Consider the following 17,379-nt stretch of genomic DNA (forward strand, 5'->3'; position numbering starts at 1 on the left):
AGTTGAAAAAAAAAAAAAAACTTATAACTTAACTGAAAAAAAAAGCCTATTTTTTTCAGTATTTATGCTGTTTTGACATTCTGTAGTATTTTACTTAATACAAGAAGTAAAAATGCTTTGTGTTCATCAGGACATTTAACTGGGCCCTGTCCATGGGAGGTAAAGTGCCCGTGTCGGAGGGCTTGGAACACTCTGAGCTGCCTGATGGGACTGGAGAATTCCTAGACGCTTGGTTGATGCTAGTAGAGAAGATGGTGAACCCCAGCACAGTTCTGGACTCCCCACACTCTCTGCCCGTTAAAGTGCCTGGAGCAACACTCAACACGCCACAGTTCAGCGCATTGCGCTTTCTCATTGTCACCCAGAAGGTATGACATTTAATATTAGTATAAATTATATAAAAACCCTTGCATTATTATAGCGAAGTAGCACAGTTCTAAATTTTCCATCTCTTTTTGTAGGCTGCATTCAGCTGTATCCGTAACCTGTGGAACCGTAAGCCCTTGAAGGTCTATGGTGGACGCATGGCTGAGTCTATGTTGGCCATTCTGTGCCACATCCTACGAGGAGAACCTATCATCCAGGAGCGGCTCTCCAAAGAGAGGGAGGGCACTGTTCGGCCTGATGAGGAGAGCAGTTCCACAACTGGTGGGGGAGCTAGCGGGCCTTCAGGAACAGGAGGTGTAGTTGGAGAAGGAGTGTCTGGAGGTGCCAATGGCAGCACTGCTGGAGGTTCTACAGAGGAGGCAAGCAACTCTGCAGCACGCAGAGAGCCACAGGTCAACCAGGCTCAGCTGACTCAGGTACTGCCACTTCCTGTTGTTGGAAATCCTATGAATTCAAAACTTTTAATAATCAGAAAGGATGTCTAATGAATTACATAAGTAAAATATTAACAGTTTAACAGTAAATTGAATATAACAATAGTAATGCTCTATTAATTTTTTTTTTCCAGAAATTCTTTGCTGTCTGTTTTCATTTTTGTAGATTCTGTGTTATGATTTAATTAAAATGTATTATCAGAAATGGTAATCAAATGAATGCTTAGAACTTTAACAATTTAATGAATCTTTATAAATGTGATCAAATGAATCACCGATCATTCGCACATAAATGAGGTTGTGTAGTAATCAAGATCTATAATACCTGAAGAAAGCTATTAGCCATTTCTAACCAGCCAAACCTTGACCTCCTTCACAGCTAATGGACATGGGCTTCTCCAGAGAGCATGCGATGGAGGCTCTGCTAAACACCAGCACTATGGAACAGGCCACTGAGTACCTGCTCACGCACCCTCCACCACTGCTCAGCGCAGCTGTCAGAGTAAGACTAACACCCAGACAAAACTCTCTCTTTCTCTCATACACACGCACGCACATACACACACACACAAGCATACACAGACAGGATGCACACACAGGCTATAAGTTAGTGTAGTCACTGTGAGCTTTGTTTCTGTAGGAGTTCACCATGTCTGAAGAAGACCAGATGATGCGGGCCATTGCCATGTCTCTAGGTCAAGAAGTTAGCATGGAGCAGCGCTCAGACTCACCTGAGGTGGGCACCCACATGTTCATTATTACATCAGTTAAATAGGAATTACGGAGTAGCACAGCATAGGCCACTTCACCTGTCTACTTCACATCTTCACCAAGCTTTCCCTGCCTTTGAACAGATTCACAAGTCACATCCATGTTACTTTTTGTTTGTAGGAAGCAGCTCGTCGGCGTGAGGAGGAGGAGAGGAGAGCAAGGGAGCGGGTAGAAGAGGAAGAGGCACGCTGTCTGGAGCGTTTCCTGGAAGCTGAGCCTCTAGACACCACAGAGCTACATGCCTTCACAGACTCGATGCTGCCTGGCTGCTTCCACCTGCTCGACGAGCTGCCGGACACGGTCTACCGCCTCTGTGATCTGCTCATGACTGCTATTAAAAGGAACGGCCCTGAGTACAGGGACCTCATCCTCAGACAGGTGGTCAATCAGGTCAGTATACCCGTATGTGCACACGGCATACTAATTGGAATAGGTATTTTTGGCAATTACTGAAATTTACTCATACACATCTTGTCAAATAGCTGGTCACACATGGCTGAATGTATTTCTTATGGTCTTGGAATAAAAATTTTGTTCCTAAAGGCTTATCTTTTAAATGCTTAATTTTGTAGACAAGTATAAATTTGTTCCTTTGTGGAGATTTTTTTTTACAAAACAATTTTTTTTGTTGCTGTTAGTCGAGTAAACTATACTATTAAAAATATGCCTGTGAGTTATGAGCCATGTTTCTGAATATACATTAATGGCCATTATTGACTGCTTGCCCAGTGAGACCAGCAGTTAGAGTTCTGCCTGCCCTGCTAGCATTTCCCCGGCCATAACAAAAATGATTAAAAGTTTAAAATGTTAATAATTAAATTTACACATTAATTTAATTGATGCATTTTATGGTTTTATTATTAGTATTATTGAATTTTTACATTTCTTTTGTACGTTGCCATCTGAAAGTTTGGGGGTTTTATGTTTTGAAGAAAATTTGTTCACCAAGGCTGCATTTATTATTAGAATTTTATTATTATTTTAATATGATTAGAATTTTAAGTAATGGTTTTCCATTTAATTATATTATTATAATTTATTTCTTTGACGGTAAAACAGAATTTTCACATGATCTTTCAGAAATCATTTTAATATGCTAATTTGGTGCTCTGGATACTATCAATTTTGAAACATTAAATGTCTTTACCATCACATGTTACTGCATCTTTGCTGAATACAAGTATTTTATTTGGGGGAAAAAGTACTGACCTCAAATGTTTGAATGGTAAAATATATTTTTTAACACAAATTAGCTTTTTTGTTATTAAATGTTTAATTTTCTACAAAGAAAATTTTAAATAATTGGTTTGCAACACAAAAATGCATGATTAACAGGTATAAGCTGTAGTGCTAGTTACATTACTGTCAGCAGGCCCAAAACTCTCTCACACTGGGCCCGGGACAGTGGGCCATCCTTATTGTTGAGCCCTGCACCTATGGTGCTTAACTATAATTTCTGGGTAGGTTTTGAGTTAAAACCATGACCCTATTCTCATCTGTATGTTTGTGTTTATTTCCAAAGGTGTGGGAGGCTGCCAACGTGTTGATAAAGGCTGCAGTGCCGCTAACAACCAGCGACACCAAGACAGTGTCTGAGTGGACAAGACAGATGGCAACCCTCCCCCAGGCCTCCAACCTGGCCACCCGCATCCTGCTGCTCACGCTGCTCTTTGAGGTACATGGTCTTGCACAGTCGGCTGCACACATCATTATGGTTTATTTATACACTATCCTCTAAAAGAACTTATGGATCTGCATGCACAAGTAAATACACCCACTGTGCCGCTCTGATGGAAGTGTGTCGTGCTATGTGCCACAGGAGCTGAAACTCTCATGTGCTCGGGTGGTGGAGAGCAGTGGTGTCTTGACTGTGCTGATCAAGCTGTTGGAGGTGGTGCAGCCCTGTCTGCAAGCTGCCAAAGAGCAGAAGGACATCCAAACACCCAAGTGAGTCCCTGTCCTTCCCCTGTCTGCATGAGTGATCAGTTTGCACTCAGACATCAGCATTCCTAGAAAGCTCTGCTGACTCAAGCATGTTAAAAACAGAGATGCAGAATTTGTTTTATAGAGGAATAATGTTATGTTTGGGCACTTTTGCAGCAATTATAGCGTTCTTTATGTAATAAGATGTATAAACAATGTTTCCCATATATATTTAAAAAAAAATGTTTATTTGTAGATGGATCACCCCTGTTCTCCTGCTTATTGACTTCTATGAGAAAATGGCTGTTTCATCCAAACGAAGAGCACAGATGAATAAGGTTGGTGCCAGATGAAGTATGGCAGTCCGTTATAATCCTAAACTGTCAATATGACTTCAGTAAACAAGTTCTGTATCTAACGGAAGTGTTATGTTAACTTTATTCTAACATTAGTACCTGCAGCCCAGTGGGAATAACTGGCGTTGGTTTGATGACCGTTCAGGCCGCTGGTGTAGCTACAGTGCGAGTAACAACAGCACCATCGACTCAGCCTGGAGGGCAGGAGAGAGCAGCGTCCGCTTCACTGCGGGCCGTAGAAGATACACTGTCCAGTTTAACACCATGGTGCAGGTAACCGCTACGACCTGGGCAAAACACTTGTTTTGTGGATCAGATAGAAATAGAAATTTGATTAATTTATGCCAGTGGGCATATAGTACGAGTAGTAGATCTTGGTTAGATTCTTTGTATTTTTTTTTTTTTTTTTTTTTTTTTCCAGGTGAATGAGGAGACAGGGAACAGACGGCCGGTTATGTTGACTGTACAGCGGGTGCCACGGATGCCCAAGACCTCAAAATCCGGGAGTGCTACTGATACAGAGAGAGAAGAGAGTGAACAGCGAGCAAAGACTGAAGAGACACAGACTGACACAGGTGGATAAACAGCAAGCCTATGAAGTTTAAACATTTTTTTTTTTTCATTGAGTGACGGGAAAAAAAGTTACTGAGTGGACCTTGTTTCTGTTTTTCAGTTTTGGCTTTGGCCAAGAATGAAATTGAATGCTATTTATAATTAAACAAATAATTATTTAAATTCATTAGCATTTTGGATGTTTTTTTTTTTAATTGTTTATTAAGTTTATTACATTTTTCTTTATGACTTTTTCAGATTCCAGCTCTGTGGCTGTGGAGATGGCGCCCCCTAAAGAAGAGTCAGAGCAGAAGGAATCAAGCACAGCAGCTCCCTCCACCCTTCTGGACCCCTCTGGTTCCAGCGGTATTGTTGTACAGGGGATGACGGAGGACATGATCACCGTTTTGATCCGTGCCTGTGTCAGCATGATCAGTGTCCCCGTGGATCCAGACACTTTACATGCCACTTTGCGTCTCTGTCTGCGTCTCACGCGTACACACCATTACGCCATGATGTTTGCAGAGCTCAAGAGCACTCGTATGATCCTAAACCTCACGCAGAGCTCAGGGTTCAATGGCTTTACCCCACTGGTCACTCTGCTCTTCCGTCACATCATAGAAGACCCAGCCACCCTGCGACACACTATGGAGAAGGTTCATATTCACCCGAAAGCTACATTTCTATTATCTTGGGTGTATTATCTAGAACAGTTTGTCCTTACTTGATCACTCTTCTTTTCTCAGGTGGTACGATCTGCCGTAACCAGTGGTGCAGGAAGCACTACTTCAGGTGTGGTGTCAGGTAGTCTGGGCTCCAGGGAGATCAACTACATTCTACGTGTCCTCGGCCCAGCGGCCTGTCGCAACCCAGAGTGCTTTATGGAAACTGCCAAGAGCTGTATCCGAATTGCTCTCCCAGCTCCAAGAGGTGCTGGCACTGGTATGGTGGAAAACCTCCGAGAAATCCACCCCAAAAAATAAATCAGCATAAAGTGTTGTTCTAAAGCCTAATAACCAATCACAATCTCTCTCTGTTAATCAGCCTCAGATGATGAGTTTGAGAACTTCAGAATTAAGGGTCCGAATGCTGTTCAGCTAGTGAAGACGACACCCCTGAAGCTGTCCCCACTGCCCTCCATCCCAGAGACTATTAAAGAGGTCATCTATGACATGCTAAATGCCCTAGCAGCATATCACGCTCCAGAAGAGGGTAAGACAGAAAAATGAGAGCATGCGTTTTTATTTAGTTTATGGTCCAGATCTATCAAGCTGTCATCTCTCATCAACATCTCTCATTGCTTGGAGGCCATTTGGGTTTGTTTATGTGTAGCAGAGAGAGGAGAGGAGCGGGCAGCTGCAGTACCGGGAAGTCAAGACCTGTGTCAGATCCTGCAGGATGTCGGTGATGATGTCTACCAGCAGTACAGACTTACCAGACAAGGCAGTGATTTTGATTCGCAGTCTGCCTTCCACATCAATGTAAGAGTTTTATATATGTTGTGTAATATCTGTCAGATTTTTGTGCATTGTGTCAATTATCAAAAAATGCTATATTTAGCATCACTGTTGATGATAAGATCAATAAACAATATCCAGACCTAGAAAATTCAGTTAATTGTTTTTCTCTACGTCTGGATAAGTATAGCAAAATATTTGTTTCCAGGCTACCCCCCCTCCCCATTTTTGTTTTCTAAAATATAAAATTGTGAATTTCTAAAAATAAATGTATCATACAAGTGTTTTCCATGGCATTCGGAGCAGGCAGCCGAAAGTTTAGTGATTATTTAATGTGACTTCATGATTTCAGGCACATTTTAGTTACACAAAACTGTTTGTCTCTACAATAAGAAAGTCTCATATGTACTATACTAAATGAATGAGCATGTGCCTCTGCATACCTATCAGCAGTATTCTGGCATTTTTGACAACATATTCAGAATGTAACATTACCAGTTGGATTTTTTTAAAGGTCCCCTGAAGTACTAATACAGGAAGAGAGGGAGGGACATATCTAGTAGACCCGCCCCTTTTAAATTTTTAAATTGGGTTTTGTTTTTTTGTTTTTATGTGATAGGGCATTGTGCTTTGTGATGGGTAATTTGGCATTTGAAGTCTAATGTTTTATTGCCTAGATTCAATATGAAACTCTTAGTAAAACAAAATAGTGGTCATAATCATGCAGTGGCTGTGTAGTTGTAAAAGGTTTTAATATATGCTGACTTGTGCATATGATTCACTCCGTGCAATCGTGTCTTTGGACCGGAGCCAAAGTCCGGATCCAGACTGCATCCGCTGCCACGGTTCGCATGAAATAACGTGAAACCAGACCACATCTGCACCAATCGAAAACTTATTTACACTGTCTGAATCGTTCCTTTCACTTACATTGTGCACTACGAGCCATTCACTGTACAGGAAATACTACACTGTGAACAAGTGACCGATTTCAGCCTGTGCTTAAGCGTCTATTTATAGTGCAGGGTGCGGGCGCTTCGGATTCTAGAGAGCATTTGATTGGTCAGAAGATTTGATGAGAAGATGAAGTATGATGTGATGTTTAAAAAAATCATGGAGCCGAGTGACGGACTGCAAGCTTTGCTTATATCTTCTAAATGCGAATTTTGTCACTGTTTTTGAGCACACTGCCTTATAGATAACCTTAAGACTAAAATATTGATACTAACACCCAAAAAACATTAATTTTGATTTCATGGGGACTTTAAAGCCATTTGTCAGATGAAAATTGAATGTTGGAAATTTGCTATATTAATGACATCAAAATGTGTGGTTTGTTGCTTAGAAATATATTTTTACTTTTCGGAATAATCAGACATGTTCTTTCTGGTGGACTAGTGGAAGAAATTGTACACTGAAACATGATGGACTTGCTTGACTAAGGGTGGCAAAAAAGCTTCCTCAACACTTTAGTCACTAAATAGCACCAGGCCTGCTCCAATGCCATGGCATGAGGGTTTTTTTGTATGGAAAAACGCTACTCAGTCATGTACAAATCAAGTTCAACTAGCTACTTTGTGAAAACACAAGTAGCCCCAAGTGTATGTGTACAATAATGAGCTCAGAAATGTGGGATTTGCATTAATAGTGGGTGTTAATTATACTCTGTCAGACCCAGGTGTTTGCTGCAGATGGTGCTGTTGCAGAATCCTCCCAATCTGGAACTCCACAGGGAGAAGGTGTGCACTGCTATACATGCATACATGCACACAAACACACCCAGAGCTTAAAATCTTTTCTTTATACAATTACCATGTTTTTTCACTTTCGCTGGTTTCTTGACATGCCCTTGTAATTTTTTTCTGTCATTGGTCTTTCTCTTTCTCTAGCCTCTACGCCTGAGGAAATGCGTGAAGAGAAAAAAGAACAGGAGGGAGAGAAGGGAGCTTCCTCAGAGGAGAGCCGAGCTGCCAAAGCTAAGGCCAGCAAACCCCTGATGCCTACTTCTACCATCCTGAGGCTGCTTGCAGAGCTGGTGCGCTCCTATGTTGGCATCGCCACTCTCATCACCTCTTACAACTACATAGCTGGCCAGTCAGAGCTCATTAAGGAGGTGAGTCACATCAGTAGATGTACAACCAGTGTTTCATGTCAAAGGTTTAATTTTTCATGTAATTGTTTTTAGAGAACTGAGCCTGTTTATGCAATATTGAGTTACATTCAAGACATTGCCTGGACATTATTTCAATGTATTTGAAAAGTTTTTTTTTTTTTTTTTTTTTTCATCCTAGCAAACATAATTTATGTGTAATAATTGTGACCATATATATGTACAGGATTGCAGTGTGCTGGCATTTGTTTTGGACCACTTGCTCCCACACACCCAGAACTCAGAGGACAAGGACACCCCTGCCCTTGCACGACTTTTCCTGGCCAGCCTTGCTGCAGCTGGCACAGGCACTGATGCCCAGGCGGCCCTGGTCAACGAGGTCAAGGCTGCTTTGAGTCGAGCATTGGCCATGGCAGAAGGCACAGAGAAACACGCCCGGTGAGTCGAGCTGCCTAGTCACTATACTAAAATTGACTTTTAAACAATTAAGTCACTGAATGTACTTAATTGGATATGTACAACTTGACTAAACTTAGACTTTTCTCTCTTTGCAGCTTGCAAGCAGTGATGTGTATCATCAGCACCATTATGGAGTCGTGTCCCTCCACCTCAAGCTTCTACAGCACAGCCACAGCCAAGACCCAGCACAACGGCATGAACAATATCATCCGACTCTTCCTAAAGAAAGGCCTTGTTAATGACCTTGCCCGTGTGCCTCATAGCCTTGATCTATCCAGGTATCGCAATAATAACGAATAACGAACGTTTGATATATAAGTAGTTTGTAAATTTTAAGGCAAGTTTTTTTGTTTAATGATGTTTAGATTTTTTTTTTTCTTTGTCCTAACCTTGGTGATTTTGCTTAATTGATTTCTAGGCAAAAGTATTTTTTTTTTTTTTTTTTTTTTTTTTTTTTAATCTCATTGCTGTTCTTGGTTTCTTGCAGTCCTAATATGGCAAACACAGTAAATGCTGCTCTGAAGCCTTTGGAGACGTTGTCGCGAATTGTGAATCAGCCTAGCAGTCTGTTTGGGGGTAAAGGGGCATCCAGCAAGAACAAGACCGAGCATGACACTGTTGGCACAGTTAGGGACAGCAACAGCAACACCCAAGATCAAGGTAATGCCCATATCATTGATCACTTTAACTCTCAGAAGAGTATGGATACAGTGCCCTTGCTGAGTGTTGTGTGTTTTGTCTACTATTGTGTACAGGGGAGGTAGGCGAGGCAGAACCAGCAGAGAATCGTGACCGTGGTCAAGCCACAGATGCCGACCTGATGGATGGAGAAACCGAGGGTGACACTGTGGTCATTGCTGGACAGCCTGAGGTGCTAAGCACTCAGGCCATGCAGGTTAGAAGCACAGCATTTTGTGAAACTGTCCTGTTGATGAATATGGAAAACCTCCTCGAGCTGAACAAAGTTTGTTATTCATGTATTCTTGTAGGTGGAGAATGAGTTGGTGGATTTGATTGATGAACTTTTAGAAAGAGATGCAGGAACTGTTAATAGCACCATCATTGGTAAGTGATTTATTTGGTTTCTGGCCAAATATGGAAGTGATACAGAGTTGGATTTGTGTTTTTGATTCGGTTTTGTTAATTAGTGGGTCGCTCTGGAGAGGACGAGTCTCAAGAGGACGTGCTGATGGATGAAGCTCCTTCCAATATGAGTCAGGCCTCCACTCTCCAAGCCAACAGAGAGGGTAGGATGTGGATTTCTTACATATCCACTCATGGAACTTATGATGACAGTGACCTATAAATGCTATAGCCTGCTCATTGAGCCTTATAGAAAAGGGGCCCACCCTCTAAATTTTATTGACTCCGTCTCAAACATAAGTTATGTTTCACATTTATATTATGTTATGTTTCACACTGGGAATTTTTCTTTATACTCCTCAAATCTGTCTTGGGGAAGATCTTGTAGTCATTTTGTTCTCTTTACTGATTTAGACTCTATGAACATCCTTGAACCAGAAGATGAGGAGCACACACAGGAGGAAGACTCCAGCGGCAGCAACGAGGATGAGGATAGTCAAGATGAGGAGGAAGAGGAGGAGGAAGAAGAGGAGGAGGATCAGGTAAGAGTTATTTAAAAAGCAAAGTAAGAAACCACTCTAGAGAAGAGTGATTTATTTTTTTTTTTTTACATTTTTCTCATTTTGTTATGTGTTCTCAGGATGATGAAGAGGGAGATGAGGATGATGATGATGAAGGTTCAGAAATGGAACTGGATGAAGATTTTCCTGATATCAATGCTGCTCCACACATTCGGTTTGAGAGATTTGACCGAGACGATGACCTCATCATTGAGTTTGATAACATGTTCTCCACATCTGGTAAGAAATTAGTAGTTTAATAAACATCTTTCAGCTACTATACATTTATTCCCTTTTTAGTCAGAGTAGTTTGAGTTAAACAGCCATAAGAATATTTTTTTCTTTCTTTTTTTTTTTTTTTACCAAATGTGTCACGTCTATTCTATCTGTCTTTTGTGCACTTTAGCTGACATACCTCCCTCACCAGGAAATATCCCCAGCTCCCACCCTCTGATGGTGCGTCACGCTGACCATGGCTCACTGACTCTGGGGGGATCAGGCACCAGCAGCAGATTGGCTCAGGGCATGGGACGCAGCCAACGCTCTCTCCGCCAGCTCACGGCCAACACAGGTCACACGGTCCATGTACATTACCCTGGTAACCGGCAGCCCAACCCTCCTCTCATCTTGCAGAGGTGAGTCCTTTAATAAACTTTTTTTGCCTTTGTTTTATTAAGATATGAATTTATATGCTTTACAGTGGTGCAGAAATGTGCACATTTTAAAAATTACAACTTTTATTGGTTTCCTGTAGTCCCAACACGGAAAACATTATAAATGAGACTCGTTTGCAATTCTGTTTGTTGTCACTGCAGCTTCAAATTCCTTTTTTGTTTGTGTGTGTGTGTCTCAGATTATTGGGCCCCAGTGCTGCAGCTGATATCTTGCAGCTGTCAAGCTCTCTGCCTCTGCAGTCTCGTGGTCGTGCACGTTTACTGGTGGGCAACGAGGACGTGCACATTATTGCCCGTTCGGACGATGAGCTACTGGATGACTTCTTCCATGAGCAGAGTAGTACTGGAGGACAAGCTGGTGAGACTCCCACAGATAAGCTGCTTTAATATTAACGGTTACAGATGCACCTGCTAAACCCTTGTGTTCTACAGGAACCCTTTCAAGCATCCCGACCGCCTTAACCAGATGGACGGATGAGTGTAAAGTCCTGGATGCCGAGAGCATGCATGACTGTGTGGCAGGTGAGACTCATCTCAGAATGAATATATTACCATCTGTTGTTTATGCACTGCAGGAAGAACTGCTAAACGACTTTATCTCTAATGTCAAGTCTTGTGCTTGGTCTCTCAGTGGTGAAGGTCCCCATACTGCAGCACCTGGAGAGCTTGCGTGATGAGGAGCTGGAGGAGCGCAGGGAGAAGAGAAGGAGACAGTTGGCAGAGGAAGAGGAGACAGCCAAACAGAATGAGAGTTCTGCAGCTGGAGAGGAGAACCGGGAACAGAGCCTACAGGTAAAAGAGAATGGAAGTTAGAAAATACGTTTGAAGATTTAAATTGTAGTGTAGTCTACAGGCTGTATTGCACACAGGTGCTTCTATTATAGACACTTAGTTGATTTATAATGGTAGCAATTGAGTTTTGATGTTTTAGTCATGTTTACAATTGCCAAGCAGTGTTGCTTGCCACATTATATAGACTTCAGCTGATGTGCAGTCACACTTTTGAAAGTCGCTCATCCATTCATACACTACCGTACACAAATGTTTTTGAAGAAAAATCCCTTACGCTCACCAAGGCTGCCTTTATTTGATCAAAAATACAGTTAAACGGTCATTTTAAAATATTTTTATAATAATTTTTTCTATTTGAATATACTTTAAAAATGTGTTCCTTTGACTCCCACAGGACTTTTCAGAATTTTCAGCAGCCGTTACTCCAGTCTTTAATGTTACATGATCCTGCAGAAATCATTTTAGAATGCTCAAAGATTTTGTTATTTTCAGTGTTGAATAAAGTTGAGATGCATTTTTTTAAGGATTCCTTCAAAAACATTTATTTAAAATAAATATTTAGTAACAATATGCTTAGTTCTCTTTTTTTAATGTAAAGCAGCTGTTACTATGCTAATGCTATTCTTTCTTTCATTAATGAATTCTTTTGATTTGCTGTATAATTTGAAAAAATACTTACATTACCATGATTTATAAGATTGAATTCAATCAGTACTGATTTATGGCAGTACCATGGGTATCAGCCAGGACACAGTTCACATCCCTAATTCAATGTAAATTTCACAGTACGGGTGGATAAATTGTTGCTGTGATTTCCCACAGGGCTCTGTCAATGGAGCTGGAGAGAATGCTGCAGGTAAGAACATTGCATGTTTGTACAGTGTTTTAGTGCAAGTTTGTTAATTGCCATTTCATTGAGCACAAAAAATGCAAATCAAACAGTGTTTTGTTTCTAAAATGTAATCTCATATTTCATTGTGAAGAACCAGGGTACTTGATAAACTCTTTTGCGGGCTGTGGGATGAGGTAGTAGTTTGTATAGTTTTAGGATCACACCAGATCTGGGAGATAACTATACAGTCTACTGTCTTTCCCACGGTAACCGTTTCAACAGCTGGACGATCTTCCTGCCCATCTTCAACACTGTGGTAACGCTGCTGGGCAACAATCAATTGCTCAGTCAATCGTTTCTAGGCAACTGCTCAATTATTTATAGGTAGATGTATTTACATCTACATGAATTGTTTTCACCACATTTCTGTCAGTATGAACACATCTACATTTATTTTTTTTGCTTTTGGCTGTCAATTGTTTGAATGTTGTTATTGTCTTTAGTTGGATAAGTTTACAGTGGCTGTGTTGTGGTGAGGTAGTAAGTTGTGTTGTTGTTGGGGATCAGTATAGTGTGGCCCTCGAAGGAGATAACTATACAATTTACTGCCTTCCTCAATGCAGACCCTCAGTCACATGTCCTGCCTTTTCATTACCTTCCACAACTGAGCTACAGTGTCATTTATCATGTTTATCTTAAATTATCATGTCCACAGTACTCATTTCTTCTCATTCTGTTATCTGGTCAGAAGGAGAACAGGCCCAGAGTGGAGTGTCGTCCTGCCTTGACCCTCCTCGCACCTCTGAGGGTTTCCTAACAGCGCCCCCATCAGGAGATGTCACCCCAACCACCCCTGCCCAAGCCCTCGTGTCTCTGGAAACAGCCATCAGTCAGCAGGTGCATCAGCCAATCACAGAGCTGCTGCTGGCTGACTCCAATCCTGACTCTCACGGCACCTTGGCAGGGGCGGGGCTTCCCCAGCTCTCAGCACCTGATAGGCCGAATTGTGAGGCAGAAGCATCTCAGATGGAGATGTCACCTGCACCCACTATTGGTGAGAGAGGAGGAGGAGGAGCATTGGATGCAGTCAGGGAAGGTAGATTAACTTTGAATCCTGTAAAATTAGATTTTACACACTGTGGTTCAGTGGAGTGACATTAACTTTCACATCACAGTGAATTCTTCTCCTTATTCTACTTAAAAATGCCACAGCTAAAAGATCTGTGAAGAGGCTTAGCCTTTATCAGAATTGTTGTATAATCCCACTGCATTCTACATGCAACTACTGCATGTACTTTCCCCCGCCTTTTGCATTGCATATGTTGAATCGTCTACTGATTGCGAACATGAGTTTTTTTGTTTTTTTTTTTCTGTCTCAGCTTCTTTCAGTCCAGATATCGCTGAAAGTTCAGAGCCTGTGCCAGTGGGTGTGTCTCAGCTTGAGGGTTCACCCATGGATACAAGCAGTCCCGCCTCAGGAACACAGGAAGAGCCAGCTGTCAGCTCCGCTCCACCCAATCACATGTCTCAGGAACTGTCAGGAAGTGGTGACAGTGGCCTCACAGACAGGCAAACAGATGCAGAAACAGGGTGAGTATTTGGACCACAGTACTTCATAGATAAATAGATCAGTAGGGATTGGCTATTATAGCATTTGTGTTTTTTTGTAACAAGTGTCTTTATTATCTTCATTACTACTATAATGTATTAGAAATGAATAAAATAATAATAATAATAGTATTGACATTTTTTTACAATTAATATTAATTATTGTAGTAAAATATTACTGTTAATCTATAAAATAGTGGCTGGTATACTGCTGATATATTATTTATAAATAAGTTTGCACAAAATTGGTCAATTTACAAAAAATATTGTAGAACAATACACATCTGTTTGCAAGGTAGTAGGATTTAGAGTTAACAAAATGCCTGAAGGTCTGTTTAGTCATTTATTGGCAAATGATGATGGTCTCAAATGGTTAAATATTGCTTAAATTATCTACCAGTCACTTGTTAGAAGGTTTCTTCCATTTGCATTTAAAAGTAAATTTGCTCTTTAATTTTAGTAAGCAAGGGACCACACATCTATCAATAAGAATTATATACTTGGTTTTGTATGACTATTGAATTCTTACAATATTATGATCTTTATTTCAGCTCAACTTCTGTTTCATCTCCTGGTGAAACCATGCCTCGGAGTGACAGTGCAGATAGCCAATCACAGGCAATCCAGGAGGAGCCCCTCCCATCCACCAGCAATGAAGTGGATGATCCTCTGGCAGGTTGGTGTTTCAGCTTATATTGATGATGTATATAGCCATGGGCCATTCCTCAACTTTGTATCAAATTTTTTGTCACTTCCTTGCAGGCATCAGTCTGCCAGAAGGTGTGGACCCATCTTTCTTGGCAGCGCTGCCTGAAGACATCCGTCGGGAGGTGCTGCAGAACCAGCTGGGAATCAGACCTCCTTCTCGGCCTCCTGTTGCCTCCACGTTGGCAACGACAGCTAGCACTGTGCTGGCAGGAGGGCCTGGGGTTACTGAGGTCAGCCCAGAATTTCTAGCTGCTCTCCCACCTGCAATTCAGGAAGAGGTATGAGTAACAATTGCGGAGTGATTTAAATAACTTGTCTGTACAGGAAAAAGTCTTCCAAACTTGATGAATATTTTCTTATGCTATCAGGTCTTGGCCCAGCAACGGGCAGAGCAGCAACGTCGAGAGCTATCCCAGCAACCTCCACAGGGCGATCAACCTCTGGACCCGGTCACGTTCATCCAGACCCTGCCCTCTGAGTTGCGGCGATCCGTTCTGGAGGACATGGAGGATAGTGTGCTGGCGGTCATGCCCCCAGATATTGCAGCAGAAGCTGCAGCACTGCGGAGGGAACAGGAGGCCAGGCAGAGACAACTGATGCATGAGAGGTTGTTCGGTCACAGTTCTTCCTCAGCCCTGTCTGCCATCCTACGCTCACCTGCCTTCACAAGCCGCCTCGGTGGCAACCGTGGGGTACAATACACTCGACTGGCTGTGCAAAGAGGAGGGACATTTCAAATGGGAGGGAGTGCCAATCACAGCCGGTGAGTGTGATGATAAAAAGGCATTTTACACTTTAATGCCCTACAGGGACTTTTTTTTATTCACACACATGCTTCTAAATGCAATTTACAGTTTGCACACCTATTTTAGTTCCAAATGTTAGTGAAACAGTTGCACTGTATTTGTTAATGAAAAAGTACATTTAATATCTCTAATTCATCTTTTGTTTGTTATTGAATGTAGGCCCTCTAGCTCTAACGTTGATTCTCTTCTGCGTCTGCGGGGGCGTCTCTTGTTGGACCATGAGGCCTTGTCCTGCCTTCTAGTGCTGCTTTTTGTGGACGAGCCCAAGCTCAATACCAGCCGCCTCCATCGAGTGCTGCGTAACTTGTGCTACCACTCTCAGACACGTGGCTGGGTCATCCGCAGCCTCTTGTCTATCCTTCAGCGTAGCAGCGAGAGTGAGCTCTGCCTGGAGACTGCACGCCTGGAGGAGTCCCGTGGCAAGCGCTCACTAGGCCAGGGCTCATCCAGTGGAGGAAAGGCTTCCTCTTCATCCACGCAGGCTGCTGTATCCTCTTCGTTATCATCCTCCTCATCATCTTCCTCTCTGGAGCTGTTGAACAGAGTGGAGTCGCGTAGTTCCAGTCAGCTCTCTTGGCTGTCTGTTTCAATGGATGCAGCTTTAGGATGCAGGACCAACATCTTTCAGATCCAGCGGGTGTCGGGCAGAAAACACACAGAGAAGCATTCAACAGGAGGGGGCATGAGCTCGGGAGGGCTCGGAGGTGGAGTTTCAGGAACGGGAGTAGCATGTGCAGGGGGTGGAGGTGGATCAACTGTTCACATACACCCACAGGCTGCTCCAGTTGTATGTCGACATGTACTGGATACCCTCATCCAACTGGCCAAGGTACTAGACCATCTATAGCCAAAGGGCACTCATCACTTGTTAGTGCATTAGGCATGTGTAATATGAAATTTCTACAAATTCAATTTATGTAAAGGGATAGTTCACCCAAAAATAAAAATTGTCATTAATTACTCACCCTCATGTCGTTTCAACCCGTAATCTTCTGAACACAAATAAAGATATTTTTAAATCCGAGAGCTCTCTAACCCAGCAAGGTACCTACCACGATCAAGGTCCAGAAACGTAGCACAGACATCGGTAAAATAGTTTTCTTTGGGCACAAAAATTATTCGAGTAGCTTTGTAAAATTACGGTTGAACCCCAGATTACGGGATGTGGAACGTCATGAGGGCAGTGGTGTATAAAGTAACTGAAAGCCATACTTAAGTAAAAGTACAGATAGCTTACCAGAAAATTACTTGAAGTATTAAGTCTTGAAGTATGTGATATTTAATGTACTTAAGTACGAATATTTTTTTTTTAATATTAAACATATTAAAGTATTGAAAGTGAAAGTAAAAGTACAAGTAAAGCAAAATGTAAAAGCAGCAAATAAATATATATGTAAAATGTTCATGCACTACTTATAGCCTACTTAATAATATCAGATAGCACATCATTACAACAATACTTACCATTTTATCGCAGACGATGCTGTATCGCACACCCCAGACTCGGCTTGTGTAAAATGTATCATCCGCGGTTGTTTGCACATGAGCAAAGGTGTTTTTAGGAGTCTTAACTGGCAAACGCCATACCACTGATTTGTCAAACCTGCTTTCCTGCAGTCCGTGTTCTGACTTCTGACTATTTTGTAGTAAGTGGCAGCTCAAGTAAAACTCAAGTAAAGTACAGATACTCCCAAAAAATACTTAACTACTGTAACGAAGTATTATTACTTCGTTACATTACACCACTGCATAAGGGTGAGTAATTAATGACAGAATTTCCATTTTTGGGTGCACTATACCTTTAAGTAACAAATAAGTTGTCCTCTCAAAAACAAGTTTGATCTTTTTTTTTTTTTTTTTCATGACA

The 17,379-nt window shown here is 41.8% G+C and overlaps 1 protein-coding gene across 13 annotated transcripts in view; it reads left to right on the forward strand.

The window, feature by feature from the left end:
* The window catches only part of LOC109048435 (E3 ubiquitin-protein ligase HUWE1-like), a 41,470-nt gene that overhangs the window by 14,783 nt on the left and 9,308 nt on the right, over positions 1 to 17,379 (forward strand). For 8 of the 13 annotated variants that reach the window (XM_042751117.1, XM_042751104.1, XM_042751111.1 and 5 more), the window contains exons 31-65: positions 131 to 368; positions 462 to 803; positions 1,201 to 1,323; positions 1,462 to 1,557; positions 1,713 to 1,982; positions 3,115 to 3,267; positions 3,412 to 3,539; positions 3,772 to 3,853; positions 3,968 to 4,144; positions 4,293 to 4,446; positions 4,682 to 5,079; positions 5,170 to 5,365; positions 5,468 to 5,635; positions 5,756 to 5,904; positions 7,553 to 7,619; positions 7,770 to 7,993; positions 8,217 to 8,428; positions 8,545 to 8,727; positions 8,937 to 9,109; positions 9,205 to 9,344; positions 9,439 to 9,514; positions 9,598 to 9,696; positions 9,947 to 10,074; positions 10,173 to 10,332; positions 10,499 to 10,727; positions 10,946 to 11,124; positions 11,199 to 11,288; positions 11,398 to 11,558; positions 12,381 to 12,414; positions 13,139 to 13,486; positions 13,770 to 13,980; positions 14,550 to 14,674; positions 14,761 to 14,984; positions 15,075 to 15,469; positions 15,672 to 16,341. In XM_042751117.1, the coding sequence (XP_042607051.1) occupies positions 131 to 368; positions 462 to 803; positions 1,201 to 1,323; positions 1,462 to 1,557; positions 1,713 to 1,982; positions 3,115 to 3,267; positions 3,412 to 3,539; positions 3,772 to 3,853; positions 3,968 to 4,144; positions 4,293 to 4,446; positions 4,682 to 5,079; positions 5,170 to 5,365; positions 5,468 to 5,635; positions 5,756 to 5,904; positions 7,553 to 7,619; positions 7,770 to 7,993; positions 8,217 to 8,428; positions 8,545 to 8,727; positions 8,937 to 9,109; positions 9,205 to 9,344; positions 9,439 to 9,514; positions 9,598 to 9,696; positions 9,947 to 10,074; positions 10,173 to 10,332; positions 10,499 to 10,727; positions 10,946 to 11,124; positions 11,199 to 11,288; positions 11,398 to 11,558; positions 12,381 to 12,414; positions 13,139 to 13,486; positions 13,770 to 13,980; positions 14,550 to 14,674; positions 14,761 to 14,984; positions 15,075 to 15,469; positions 15,672 to 16,341 (6,802 nt within the window). The remainder of the gene's footprint in view (positions 1 to 130; positions 369 to 461; positions 804 to 1,200; positions 1,324 to 1,461; positions 1,558 to 1,712; positions 1,983 to 3,114; positions 3,268 to 3,411; positions 3,540 to 3,771; positions 3,854 to 3,967; positions 4,145 to 4,292; positions 4,447 to 4,681; positions 5,080 to 5,169; positions 5,366 to 5,467; positions 5,636 to 5,755; positions 5,905 to 7,552; positions 7,620 to 7,769; positions 7,994 to 8,216; positions 8,429 to 8,544; positions 8,728 to 8,936; positions 9,110 to 9,204; positions 9,345 to 9,438; positions 9,515 to 9,597; positions 9,697 to 9,946; positions 10,075 to 10,172; positions 10,333 to 10,498; positions 10,728 to 10,945; positions 11,125 to 11,198; positions 11,289 to 11,397; positions 11,559 to 12,380; positions 12,415 to 13,138; positions 13,487 to 13,769; positions 13,981 to 14,549; positions 14,675 to 14,760; positions 14,985 to 15,074; positions 15,470 to 15,671; positions 16,342 to 17,379) is intronic. The other 5 variants (XM_042751115.1, XM_042751113.1, XM_042751110.1 and 2 more) reach the window with 5 other exon arrangements.

The sequence above is a fragment of the Cyprinus carpio genome, chromosome B23, assembly GCF_018340385.1.
Source record: "Cyprinus carpio isolate SPL01 chromosome B23, ASM1834038v1, whole genome shotgun sequence".
Classification (NCBI taxonomy): Eukaryota; Metazoa; Chordata; class Actinopteri; order Cypriniformes; family Cyprinidae; genus Cyprinus; species Cyprinus carpio.